The 13,980-nt window shown below is 43.7% G+C and overlaps 1 protein-coding gene across 1 annotated transcript; it reads right to left on the bottom strand.

The window, feature by feature from the left end:
* Window positions 1-515: 515 nt before the first annotated feature.
* MPC2 (mitochondrial pyruvate carrier 2) lies at window positions 516-13,513 on the bottom strand. Its single transcript, XM_068097974.2, has 5 exons — window positions 13,367-13,513; window positions 10,375-10,415; window positions 7,145-7,229; window positions 1,862-1,973; window positions 516-856 (listed from the first exon to the last, which is right to left on the bottom strand). The coding sequence occupies exons 1-5, from the start codon at window positions 13,455-13,457 to the stop codon at window positions 820-822; spliced, it is 366 nt and encodes a 121-aa protein (XP_067954075.1). The 5' UTR covers window positions 13,458-13,513; the 3' UTR covers window positions 516-819.
* Window positions 13,514-13,980: the final 467 nt, after the last annotated feature.

Here is a 13,980-nt window from a genome sequence, read left to right as displayed (position 1 = left end):
TGTGTTGCCATTATTGTCAGAGATGGCTGAACGGATCTTTGTTAAACTTTGAGTGAGTGTCAGTGAGTGTTTTAGGCCAAAAAAAATTTGGGAAAAAAAAAGTTGGATTTTTCTAAATCACTCTGTAGCGATTCAGCAACACACAGCCTTTGTAGCGATGTGAAAGGAAATATTAAATGATCCGTGGCCCTATTCCTTAGTGGGTGTGAGGAAGTGTTTTAGGCCCTCACAAAAAAAATAGACTGGGCAATGCCGGGTATCCGCTCGTGTAGTATAACATCACCCATCCAAACTGATAATATCCATGTACTTCTCTATTCCCAAATTCCTATAGATACCTATCCCATTCCAATTTAAACCTATCAATTGTTTATGCTGCTACTACCTTTCCAGGGAGACCATATATGATGTGTAACTACTGTCCGAGTGATCGACCCCTGCCTTACTACCATCCTAACAAAAACAGCCGTCAAGAATATTCTTGTCACCGTCAAAGTCTCATCCTCAAACATATGAATAATTATTCAGAACAACTTTATTATGTATGTTTAAAGTTACAGCATTGCCATTTTTGTACATCAAATAACTGTATAGAGCTGTGATAAATCCCACTGTGCACAGCAAGAGATTTTCCTTTTATCCCATCCAAACCCTCCTTTCTTTTACATTCGTTTCCTTCTTTATCACACCATAAAACTATTTGTGTTTATCTCTTACTGTGCACAAAATTCAGACCTACTTTTTACAGTACTCTGCGTAACAGAACAAATAACACACAAGAGATTGAAGTCATAAGAGAGCCGTGGTAGTCTGGCAATATCATTGCTCTTCCTGATTCTTCAAACTCTGATTGTGCCTGAAACACACAAGTAAACAGACATTCTAAAAAAAAAAAAGGCAAATAGATAGTGATAAAAGCAATACATAGACACAGAGAAGATTGTGAACTCTCGTTCAGTACATGAGAACTCTCGGACGAGTCACGACAAGTTTAGATCCATTTTCAGATGTGAGGGTGCATCCGTTTGAAAAAAGGAGGAAAATACTGGGAAGAGGAAATGGTGTGCTAATTGTGGGACCGGCGATGACAAGCACTTCAGAAAGGGGAAGTGCACGCTAGTGCGGGTTGGTTGTGTAACCATGTTATTGGTGCTCTTACGACACTGCTCTGATGACATCACCTTGCACATGTGCACTGCTGTTTTACAATGGCATCCTGAGATTTAGCATAGAGGAAGTATAATATAAACACCTAAAAATGTAATCGGCTTGTTCTCGTCACCTAACCAACTCATCCACCCAGTCATAACTTGTCCATAACTTTTTGAAATATCATCTGAGAAAATCGTTTTTGTCCTATCACTCAATGGTGAAGAATCAATTGAAAATTTTTTAAAAAAATCATTGTATCAGGATCGGTATTCAGATCTTCATAATTGAATAGATTCGTCCTTGTCACATACCCAACCTGGCCACCAAGTTTTGTCCAAATCCGTCCACAACATTTTGAGATATTGCGATGCACATGGGTTTTAGCCCGATCACTCAATGGAGAAGAATCACTTTTTAAAATCTCATCTCCGGATTTGGATCTTCACCAAAATCTAATCAATTCGTTCTTGTCACAAACCAAACCTGTCCATTAAGTTTAGTCCGAATCCATCCGTAACTTTTTGAGACATCCTGCTCACAGACGGACAAACAGACAGGGGTGAAAACAATTTCCATCCACATTCGATGGTGGAAGTAATAAAGGTGTCAAACTGCTATAAAACCTACCAAGAGACAATAACATTTGAATGCCCTGATTCACTGTGCCCATGGGACAATTTAGGAAAAACTTGCATTCAAACAGAGTTACCTCCAGATGCGGGTCAACTGAGTGCCCCCAGCACAGGCGAGGAAGCAGTTAACAGCAAATAGATTGTAGTTAATGGGAATGATGACGAGTGAATACCGAGACCAGACAACACCTGGGGAGGGATAAGGATACAAAATCGGAGACAGAATAAACAAATGGTTGATGCAAATTTAATGCAAGCAAAAGACAATTACCCTGGCATTTCAAGATTAAAAAGGAGAAGGAAAAATAATCGAAAAATAAAATTTAAACATGCAAACAAGGAGAAAAAGACATAAAATGTTATAGACACATGGTTTTATTAATTTTGCTGTATGGAGTTAAAGTCCCCCAGTCGGCCATCTTTGGTTGGATTACAAAACAAAATCTTCTGCACATGTACAGTCACGTGAAAAGTAAGTACACCCCATGTAAAGTTTTGATTTTTTCAACATATTTCAACATACAGCTATTTGATCTTCATTTCAACAATATTGACAGATAAAGGTGATATAATATAACAAATATCATGAAACATTTACATTTTGTAGTCCATTGTATAATTTAAATAAACATAAATGCAAATTTCGCATGTGGAAAAAGTAAGTACACCCCTACATTTATCACTACTTCAAATACCTAAAATTAGAATCAGGAGCACCAGCTCAGGTGCAAATGATTAGAAAATCATTAGAGAGGATCTTGGAGGAACCTGTCTTATTTAAACCTCAGACATTTAGTTTGGTTTGCTCTTTGTTGTTGAAGTGTGCGGCGTCACCATGCCTAGATCAAAAGAGCTCTCTGAGGCCTTCAGAAAGAAGGTTATAGATGCCTACGAGTCTGGGAAGGGATTTAAAAAGATCTCCAAACAATTTTAAATCAATCATTCGACTGTCCGCGAGATCATCGACAAGTGGAGAAGATTCCAAACGGCCAACTTGTTCAGGCCAGGCCGCCCCAGCAAGTTCAGCCCGAGAGCAGACCGCAAGATGCTGAAATAAGTCTCTAAGAACCCCAGAATGTCATCACAGGACCTACAGGTAGCTCTTGCCACTGTTGATGTCAAAGTGCACGAGTCTACCATTACAAAGAGGCTGCACAAATTTGATCTGCATGGGAGGTGTGCCAGGAGGAAACCTTTGCTGTCCAGAAAGAACATCAGGGCAAGACTAAAGTTTGCCAATGAACACCTAGGCAAAGACTGCCACTTCTGGAACAATGTGCTCTGGACAGATGAGTCAAAGGTAGAGCTATTTGGCCACAGTACCAGAAGACATGTTTGGCGAAAACCAAAGACAGCATTTGACCACAAGAACCTGATACTAACTGTAAAGCATGGTGGTGGAAATATTATGGTTTGGGGCAGCTTTGCTGCATCAGGGCCTGGGCAGCTCACCATCATAAAATCCACTATGAATTCTTCATTGTACCAGAGGGTGCTTGAGGATAATGTGAGGCCATCTGTCGGAAAGTTGAAGCTCAACCGAAGGTGGACCTTGCAACATGACAATGACCCTAAACATACCAGTAAATCCACCAAGGAATGGCTGAAAAGAAAGAAATGGAGGGTTCTGGAATGGCCAAGTCAAAGCCAGGATCTAAATCCCATCGAGATGTTGTGTGGGGATTTGAAATGAGCTGTGCATGCAAGAAACCCCTCAAACATCGCACAGCTGAAATAATTCTGCATGGAGGAGTGGGCAAAAATTTCTCCCAGTCGATGTCAGAGACTGATAGACAGTTATAAGAAATGCCTACTTGAGGTTGTTTTTGCCAAAGGGGGGCAATACCACCTATTAGAGCCAAGGGTATACTTACTTTTTCCACATGCGAAATTTGCATTGATGTTTATTTAAATTATACAATGGACTACAAAATGTAAATGTTTCATGATATTTTAATATTATATCACCTTTATCTATCAATATTGTTAAAATGAAGATCAAATAGCTGTATGTTGAAATATGTTGAAAAAGTCAAAACTTTACATGGGGTGTACTTACTTTTTCACGTGACTGTATATTGATGTATTGTTTTTGTGCCAAGTTTGAATAAAATAGGTCCATGCATGTCCGATAAATGGTTGGGGACACGATTAAGTAACAAAATGGCCATCAGTCGGCCATCTTTAATCTGATCTTGAATTTGTGGTACTAAATATTGTTGTGGTTTTGAGAAATAAAGGGAAACCCCCTCTTTGTTAGTTGCACCACAACATGTAGCCTCGCTTAGTTGTTATTTCTTATTCAATGTTAAGTATCGTCTCCTTTCCTGTATTAGTATGCGTTGATGCAGGCAAGTAAGTGTCGGCCTCATTGGGCTTGAATGCCATGTGCTAGGGCCTGGAACAAGTCTGGGAGGCCCGAGGGAGGAGCTAAAGTGGAGTGGCCGGTAAGCGGCAAGTAGCCAATGGGAGCTAAAGGGGAGTGGCCAGCAACGGCGGCCTGGGGGGAGGTGCTTGGAACATTCTGGTGGGTCTCTGGGGGGGGGGCTATAAAACCCGGCCCCGGGTCCCCGAACTCGCTCTCTCCGTGGCCAGCTCCCAGCTCTCTCCGTGGCCAGCTCCCAGCTCTCTCCGTGGCCAGCTCCCAGCTCTCTCCGTGGCCAGCTCCCAGCTCTCTCCGTGGCCAGCTCCCAGCTCTCTCCGTGGCCAGCTCCCAGCTCTCTCCGTGGCCAGCTCCCAGCTCTCTCCGTGGCCAGCTCCCAGCTCTCTCCGTGGCCAGCTCCCAGCTCTCTCCGTGGCCAGCTCCCAGCTCTCTCCGTGGCCAAGCTCCCAGCGCGACTCTCTCCCTGTCTCTGAGCTCTCGAGGTCGAAGCACAAACTCTCCCTGCCCCCGAACGAAAGAAGCTCTCATCGCTCTCCCTGTAGTCTGCGTTCTGCCCCTGCTCTCTGCCCCTGTTATAAGCGCTTTCGCAGGACGATCTCTCCCGGGGCCCGAGACTCCAACGATCTCCCTTCCTGGGCTCCCTGCACGTGCGCGTTTGCCTCGTTACCTTCGGGACACGCTGAGCGGATTCCCGTGCGTGCACGACTGGAGGCCGACGTCGGTACCGCGAACATCCTCAAGGAACGCCCAACGAGCTGTCCGGGGCGAACTGCACAAACGACCGTACTTGAGCGCGTTCTCTTCTCTTCCTTCCTTTCCCCGCGTGAGTGAGAGGGCCCTTGTCTAGGGAATCAGGTTAAGGACATTAAGTTTCTACCCTGTGTCCCTTCTTTGCTCTGATCATTGTACATTTATAAATAAACCTGTGTTCTTTGCTTCCATTTGGCCGTTCAAGTCTTTATCACCATTGGCCTCACATTGTACGAAATAAAACCGCTCGATCGGGTTCATAATAATTAACGGCACGAGTCACGTGACACGCAAACCACTCGGGCGTATCAGACCAGCGTGACTCGTGCGAGGTCCAGCCCCCGTCCTCGTGGCGGCGTGTGTATAGAAGGTACTTGGGTATTTGACCAGAGACCCTTCCGCACGCTCTTTACGGGGTTGGCGGCTGGAATTGCTCAGCAATCCGCCCCCCACTAGTGCAAAGTGGGGAGCGGCTTTGTGGACTCGAAGGCCCGAGGGGGAAAAGGGTCTAACCCCCCTTTGTACGTCGACGGGCTCGAGATCCGCAACAATATCATTTGTAGTATTAAATATATATTAACAACCAAAGTTGTCCTTTTTGGAACACCCTGTATATTATTTTTTTTTAAAGGAAATTTGCAAAACAGCACTTATGAAATGAAGTAGGAATGCTAAATAAGGCATTTTGCGCATGCACTGTGTGTGTTTAAACTGGCTCGGTACTGCTCGCCGGGCACTTTTAACCTGCCGGTACAAGCACAACATCTGTAATTCATGCACATGCCACACACGCCATGCACTTCTCCTTTCACCAACAGCTGAAAAAATTATAGTACAATTTATTTTGTGGCCCCGGAAACAAACAAAAAATATATATTTATAATGGCATAAACTGCCCATACATCAGACATGCCCCACTCCCACCTCAATCCTACACTTCATGTCAACAAGCATGTTGGGAGGATGCGATGGAGAGATGCGATGGGGAGTTTCTTGTCAACAAGGGGAGATGCGATGAAGATTTTCGTAGAACGTGCACTGCATGTCTGCTAACCTTCGGCGTATCATGGGTGCACATCATCTGTTTGGACAAATTGATCGGGAAGTTCTCCAAATCTTTTGTTGTGAAGAGGCACCCCTTTCTTGCAAATGCATTTCCAAGTATTTTGCAATTCTTTAAAAGTTTTGCTGTCGTTCCAGGCTACAATCCTTATCTGGCAGGCATGAAATACGTGCAGGGCCACCCCGTTGAACTTGTTACTAGGGGATTCTGTGCATGCGTGCCGAGCAATCTTGGGCGATTTTACGTCATTACAAAGATGCCGTATTAACATCCCCTGCATATCATTACAGTCGAGCGGATAAAACACTCACAGATGCCTTGTGGAAGATTTATACAATAAGGCTCAATGACGGTTATACAATAGGATAAGGCTCCACTCATAAACAGGTTCGTAATATTTAACAAACAAATCACGACTGCATATGCATGGATTTTAATCTGGAAGAGCAGTATCATGAGCATGTGCTCAGATTGGAAAGTGAAGCAGGCCAAGATGACAAGGGGACCAAAAGGCTAAAAAACGAGATATCGAATGATGATGGCAAGAATTACAATGGGTGATTTGCCTTGGCTTTCCCAATAGGATTTGGAATTTCTTCAGGGTGCCAGCAAAATCTCGCCTACTCTTCGCAAAAGACACCATGTGATCTTTATCGACCAATGCTATCAGACGAGACACCCAGTATAATGCCCATCCAAGGAACGGCACACTGCGATGCAACGCCCTGCCTGCGAAGCACCAAATCGACAGTGTATAGTCCGTTCGGAAATCGAAACCTGCACAGACAGCTCAAAGGTATGTGTGTTACCTCTGCACCTTCATGTCAGAGTACACTAGCAATATTGGAGTTTGGGCATACTTTTTGAAGACATGCTGGGATAAGAAAAGCTAATTGCGCATGAAGGAGGAAAAAAAGAATAATAAAAAATGCAATAGTATGGCAGGCATGAAATGATATATAGATATATACATAGTGCAGATATATACAAAAATAAAATTGCATTAAAATGTGCAGATATGTAGAAGGAAATTGAAGTGGGACACAAGGACGTATAGCGTAACAAACATACAATGGAGTCACAAAAAGGCAAACACGATGCATGAGAACAGGTAAGCAGGAGTCAGGTGGAGGGGATTCCGAAACCAAGGAGAGGAATACAAACCGGTAGCAGTCAAAACGCCAGACTGTGCAGCACTAAGCTTGTCCGCTGGTCGCGCAAGATCAGCCAGACCGGCTATAACTAGCCCCTAAAAATAGAGTGTAGAATTAAGAAAAAAACAAATATATCTGATTGTATCACTCATCTTCTAATTAAAAGGAAAGTAAACCCCAAAATCAAAGAAGAGTTTCAACTCTTGCTGCCAAATACTAAACAGGAATATCACCAAAGATATGTGTGTCTGCAAACAAGAGCAATATCCGCACATATTTGGCGAGGTATGTATTTGCCTCCCCCAATAGAATTATCTCTACCACTGAAGGTGGACGGAGGTTGTGTTTTCACCCTTGTCTGTTTTTGAGCAGGATATCTCAAAAGTTATGGACAGTTAGTGCTCAGGTGTGTGACAATGACGAATCGATTTGAATTTTGTGAAAATCCGAATCCGTATCCGGATACGAGGATTATTATTAATTTTTTTTAAGCGATTCTTCACCATGGAGAGATAGGGCAACAACAATACATCGTACGATATTTCAAAACGTTGTGGATGGATTCGAACGAAACTTGGTGAACAGGTTGGGTTTGTGACGAGGACAAATCGATTCGACTTTGGCGAAGATCCGGATCAGGATCCAGATACGATAATTATTTAATTTTATAATTGATTTATTCACCATTGAGTGATTGGGCTGAAAACGATATATAGCAAGATGTCTCAAAAACGCATGATATCTCAAAAGGTTGTGGACGTTTTATAACTAAATTTGGTGGACGAGTTGCTTAGGCGACAAAAAGAAGCCGATTCGATTTTGGTTCAGGTCCGAATCCAGATCCGGTTTATCAGTGGGATACAAAACATAACCTGTTCAACCTGGCAGAGGTAAGCTCCCTACCGAGTGCCCTTCTAGTTTGTCACACGATTGTCGTGCGAGACATCATTGGACAATCGCACGCATCTTTTTCTTTCATGCAGGAACTAATCCAAGCCACGTTACTTTTCTCCTCTAGCTCTGTGTCAATTCCTTATACGCAGTGTTTAGATTTGTTGTAAAATATTGTCATTTTACATCTTTTAGCGAAATGTTGTCAAGTGAAAAAAAAATGGAAGACGAATACATCGACTTGAATAAGGCTTGGTGGTAGATTTTGCGAACTGTGACTATTTTAACCTCAAGGGAGCCCCCGCTAAAAAATTTCTGGATCCGCCCCTGTATAGTATATTATTATTTACAGTGGTTTCACACTGGCCTGGGGGGGCTGGTTGATAACCTAGGGCAGATGCAGAGTGCAAGGCACGACGGGCGTGCTTCAGCCCGCACCTATTAATGGCGAGCGCCAGGGAACTTGTGGGAGTGGATTTTGGTTCAGTACAGAAGCGCTGATCCTCAGTTTTATGGGGACAGTGACAAGCTCAGGTCAGATGAGACCTTAAGCAGGTGCCTGTGTGTACGGCCAAAAATTCAGCAGCCAATTTACGAGTGTCCGTGTGCCAGAGATCGGAGGACTGGAAACATGCTGAGGAATGTGTGGGTGGCTTGAGGATTAACAGCACTGCAGGGGCAGGGCACAAGTTAAGAGCGAGACCATCCTCCTATCACAGGGTGCACGCCGTGTGGTCTGCTGGCAGCCATCTTTGCTTCTTCCAGGGACATAATTTTCTTTTTTGCTTTACCCTTTCCCAACATAGAAGTGAAGTGGTGGAAGCGAACAGCAGTACTCCGCCAGGCTCTGGACCGCCAGGCTCCGCCAGTCTTGCCAGCTGGGAAAGTTTCCGATTTAGTTTCAGATTTACCAAAAAAGGACTTCGCACACAAGAAAGGATGCCCAGTCTGTGACTTACTTTGGAAGACAGCTTTAATATAGTCTGCCCATTATAAGTTTATAGTTGATGCTGAGGTCCAGAGGTTCGAGGAAGTAAGAGCAGGGCAGGAATTTCATTATGGTGCTGGCAATAGGTCACCTACTCTTCGTGAAGGACACCATGGGATCTTTAAAGTCCACCAACTAATGCTAGCAGATGGGGGTGCCCCGTTTAACGTCTATCCAAGGGACGGCACACTCAATGAATCACCCAGCCTGTGAAACACTAGAACGACAGTTTATAGCTAGGCCGAGATGCAAACCAAGGCGAGACAGCTTAGAGGCAAATTAAATATATAAAACTAGAAAGAACAATCAGAGATTGCAGAGGACGTGCTTTCAGTGTTTTTTTTAAAGACTTTTGTGTTAAATCAAATATGGCGGCCGAACCAAGTGACCGATGACGTCATCATTTTGTTTTTCTCTCCCAATTCATCACTAGATGACGCTTAAGAAATTTCATCTTGATCGGATGAAGTTTTGTACTTGTCGAATTATGACATCATAATGGAGGCACCTATGACATCATCATTAACATGTTATTCCACATGGAGAGTTCTTCACAATGAGCCATTTCTCAATTTTTTCGATGCAGCGCTTTCGGAAATAGACGTGCAAAGTTTTTCGGTTTTTCCAAGATGGTGCCCATACCACGTGACCTATGACATCATAATTATTTTAAAAATTATACAGGTGGAGTTGCACCGATGGTGAAAATTTCCTGTCAATCGGACCGACTGTTGCAGAGAAAATCATATTTATTCTGTGTGGACAAACAGACAGACAAACAAACAGAGAAACAAACGGAGTCAAATGCAATACCCTCCCCTCAGGCGAGGGTAACAAGCCAAAAACATGGGAAAAATATAACATATATCTATTACATAGCTCTTGGATGAAACAAAGTTGGCAAACTTATCTCAATTGAATCATGGTTATAGCGTCTGCTCCAATTCAATTTCGTCCCGGGCCGAATCATACCAAACAGCGAAATATGGTAAGTTGTACCTGGTACCGAGTGCTTCCGCATTAATTGTTTTTTTGGAAAGTAATGTGGCTTTCCGCAAGCTAATTGGCTCTGTTTGTTCCCAAGTCAGGTCCGGTGTTGTCTCGTGTATTTATCTAGACGCGTGTATTTCCGTTGCAGCTCCTCAACAAGCTTTAGTCCCTGTAGAAAAGAAGAAAGAAAGATTTGCGTTTACTTTCCTTTTAAATATTTATTTTCCTTCAAATGTTTTATCTTTGGCATGTATGTGCTCTTTAGTCTGGTATATTATCTCAATAATCTTCATCTGCTGAAGACCATTCTCATGAGAAAATGCACCTCCATCACTATCCCTTCACCATGAACCCTTCCAGCCATCTTTTACCCATTTCATCATTGGTGCCCAGAAGAACACAGTTTGAGGACCTGAGGAATGAAGGCAACAAGTTAGTAATGTGCAGAAATACTTGGTATAAAAGTCATTCCATTTTACAGCAAGCTATCACAGCAATAATATAATGTCAACAACAATTTGTGCATCATTTCAATCTAAAAAATATTTTTTAATTCTATTTTTACAAAAAGCATTTGCCAAGATAGATGGATGAATGAAAATACTTTGGTGCTTAAATACTTTATGAGAGAGCCTGGTGTTGGCTTAGTGGTTAGGGTGCCGGCTTGGGATGCCTAGGATCCTGGGTTCGAATCCCGGTCGATCGCTGAATCAACGCCAGGGGGGTTGACTCAGCCTGTCATCCTTCCGAGGTCGGCAAATTGAGTACCAGTTCACTGGTAATTCCCTGTGTGTCGCAAGAGGCGCCCAACAGGGCTGGCGGCAGGAAGGGCATCCGGCCGCAAAACATTGCTTCAGAAAGGGGACCAAGGTGCCCGAAAAAAAGGCCAACCCCTGCTCTGCGGGGAAAATGGCCTCTAAAGGCAGTTCTTAAATACTTGAGGAGGAAGTGGCTGCACTGATGACGGCCAAATTACAACATTCCAATTTCAATTACAGGCCAGCAGCCTGGTTCACGGCTTCACGGCATTGAAATCAATCTCATCAGACGATGATGATGATGTTGTTTTATTGAGAATTAAAAAGTACCATTTCATAGTTTAGCAATTTTAATGTAAAATTACATGAAGTGTATCGAGCCCCTCTGGGGCACCCTCTCATTTACTGGATTTGTGTTGAGTGGGTATATATTAGTATAGGTTAAACTGAGCAGCTCTGCGAGATTTTTTTGTTATATACTTGGGCTATAGCTCGTAGTAGAGCTGCACGCACACTCAACACAACTACTGAGCTTGGGGGAAGTACCGTCACTACCGTCACTTCCCGCTATACTCTGCGTACCAGCAACATCATAACAATGGCGCCGCTTTTCTCTCCGTACTCAGCGAGCGCGGCATTTCCTCAAGAGGAATTTCTTCCTCCCCACGAATGCCAACTGAAAAGGATCGTCAGTGCTCTATCCCTTTTCAAACATGGAAGCAGCACGTAAAAAACCAACCACCTTTTAGAGGCCATTTTTCCCCGCAAAGCGGGGGTTGGCCTTTTTCGGGAACCGTGGTTGTTGTTGTTTATCGGTCCCCTTTTTGAAGCAATGTTTTACGGCCGGATGCCCTTGCTGCCGCCAACCCTTTTTGTCGCCTTTTACGACAAACAGGGAATTACCAGTGAACTGGTACTCAATTGGCCGACCTCGGAAGGATGACAGGCTGAGTCAACCCCCCTGGCGTTAATTCAGCGATCGACCAGGATTCAAACGCAGGATCCTAGGATCCTAAGCCGGCACCCTAGCCGCTAGCCCAACACCAGGGAAGCAGCACGTACCATCTTAAAAATCTTTGGTATGACTTGAACAGGTTCATGCCGGATGGGTGTTTTCTAGGAGACACCATTTCTTTACTGGATGGTTGGCTTACTACGGGAGCTCATCCACCCTTTGCCAGGTGTTGTTTTGGGTCCTGGCAGAGTGTCCCAGTCACCCTACCCACCAGCAAAGCCAATGAGAGGCGTCGATTTAGTTGCTGACAACCCGACCATGTGGCAGGTAGCACTGGGTTACATGTTACCAGTGGTAGTCCCAAAAGACTGACCTGACCTAAAAATTAAAGATCTCTCAATTTCCGGTGTTTTTAGATGTTTTTTTTTTTTCAACAAACAAAAAGATAAACAGATTTGAAGGTTTTCAAATCCAGTGATGAAAACTGAGTTCCACGTATGGGCAGGTGAGAGGAGAATGGCAACAAACCCTCGTAATGGCCGCTAGAGATACATCTAAATCCTTCGAATCTCAGGTTTTTTTTGAAGAATGTTGAAAAGACAGGGAAAGAGTGGGGGGTGGAGGAGGTCAAAGATGTCTCTCGTTGAAGTTTGACCTCAAGTTTGTTTTTTTCTTGAACTAAACTTTGGGTGGCTACTTGGATGGAAATTAGTGGGCGATAAGAGTTGCGCCATTGGAAAGAGCATGAAAAACTGAATTGATTAATCGAGTCCTTTTCACACACACAGCCTGTCCACCAAGTTTCGTCCAAATCCGTCCTTAACTTTTTGAGACATCCGATGTATCATTTTTGGCCACGTCAATGAATGATGAAGAATCACTTTAAAAATTCTACTAGCCGGATCCGGATCTTCACCAAAATTGAATCGATTCTTCCTGGTCACACACACAACCTGTCCACCATGTTTCGTCCAAATCCGTCCACAACTGTTTGAGATATCCTGCTATGTATAGTTTTTGGCCCTATCTTCCAATGGCGAAGAATCACTTTTAAAAATTCTACCAGCCGGATCCGAATCCGGATCTTCATCAAAATATAATCATTGTTCTCGTCACATACGCTACATCTCTGCCAACTTTCGTTCGAATCCAACCACAACTTTTTGAGATATTTTGTTCACAAACGGACGGACAGACAGATTGGGGTGAAAACATAATCTCCATCAACGTTTGGTGGCGGATGTAATCAGCTAGCTGTCGCTTGCCAAGCCAGCCGTTCCTTATAAACTGCTTCCTTGGAGTGCTTAAGCCGCTTGGCGAGAGCTCTACAATCTGCTTGGTAATGGAACACATCCCTGGTGGTTGATGTGATACATATGTCGTTATGAACGGCCAACTTCGGATAAAAGGGGAAACTGACAACCGTTTTCTCCCAACTGTCAAGTCGCTCTCAGTCTCAATAGTCAATACGCCGACATTTAGTGTACGAAACACTGGAGTTCCTCCTCGAGGTATCAACAAACTCGCAAAGACAGGTATGGAGGAGTGCAGAGACAACGACCTTCAACGACACCCACAAATCATTCACCAACTTAACATAAAACGCGTTGTCATCACCCTCCTCTAGTCCTAAAGCGTCAGCGTTCTCACCCGCAGGGTGTCTCCAAACCGTCTGCAAGTTTGCAGGCAGCATCGAGTCGATCATCGCCATCGCACGAACCCAAGCTGCCCGCAACGCCATGTTGTTGTTGTTGTTGTTGTTGTTGTTGTTGCAAAAATAAATAATTACGATGACAGATTGACCTTTACCGACTTATATTAGTGCTGACTGATTTTTATCAACCTATTACCGATCACGAAGGTATTTACGACTGAGGTCTCACGGAATTGCACAGTCCGCTCAGGTAGTATCTATTTAATACGTACATTTTTGTACCGAAGAGCTTGCTGTTTTAAAAATTAGATTAATTTTGACCGTTTGCCCGATCCCTGCAAACTCATGTATAAGGTATGTTTAATCTCAGATAGGAACCCAAAGGAACTTGTTTAATGTCATACAGTTCCGTAGCGTACATTATGTGCGGTGCGAGCAACGCGTCTATTAAACATAACCCTTGTGTAAAACTTCCGGACACCATTTTTTGCATTTAGAGCCGGCGAAGCCGGTGTTGTCAATAAACGCGTACGTATTATGTTGAAAAGCCAGATTTTCCTGGATCCTTTGAGAATTCAAGCTTTGACGCACCTAATCACACCATGGAGGC

The sequence above is a fragment of the Myxine glutinosa genome, chromosome 6 (genome assembly GCF_964187855.1).
Source record: "Myxine glutinosa chromosome 6, kmMyxGlut1.1, whole genome shotgun sequence".
Taxonomy (NCBI): Eukaryota; Metazoa; Chordata; class Myxini; order Myxiniformes; family Myxinidae; genus Myxine; species Myxine glutinosa.
The sequence above is the reverse complement of the archived record's forward strand: the minus strand, read 5'-3'. Positions and strand labels throughout refer to the sequence as shown.

What these genes read in the sequence shown, in the direction of transcription:
- MPC2 (XM_068097974.2), bottom strand. Translation starts at nt 13,457, where the DNA reads ATGGCGTTGCGGGCAGCTTGGGTTCGTGCGATGGCGATGATCGACTCG. An exon ending in GGTTTGGAGACACCCTGCGG is followed by an intron (nt 10,416 to 13,366) that starts GTGAGAACGCTG and finishes TTCATTCCTCAG; the next exon opens with GTCCTCAAACTGTGTTCTTC. An exon ending in CAGTTGACCCGCATCTGGAG is followed by an intron (nt 857 to 1,861) that starts GTAACTCTGTTT and finishes TGTGTGTTTCAG; the next exon opens with GCACAATCAGAGTTTGAAGA.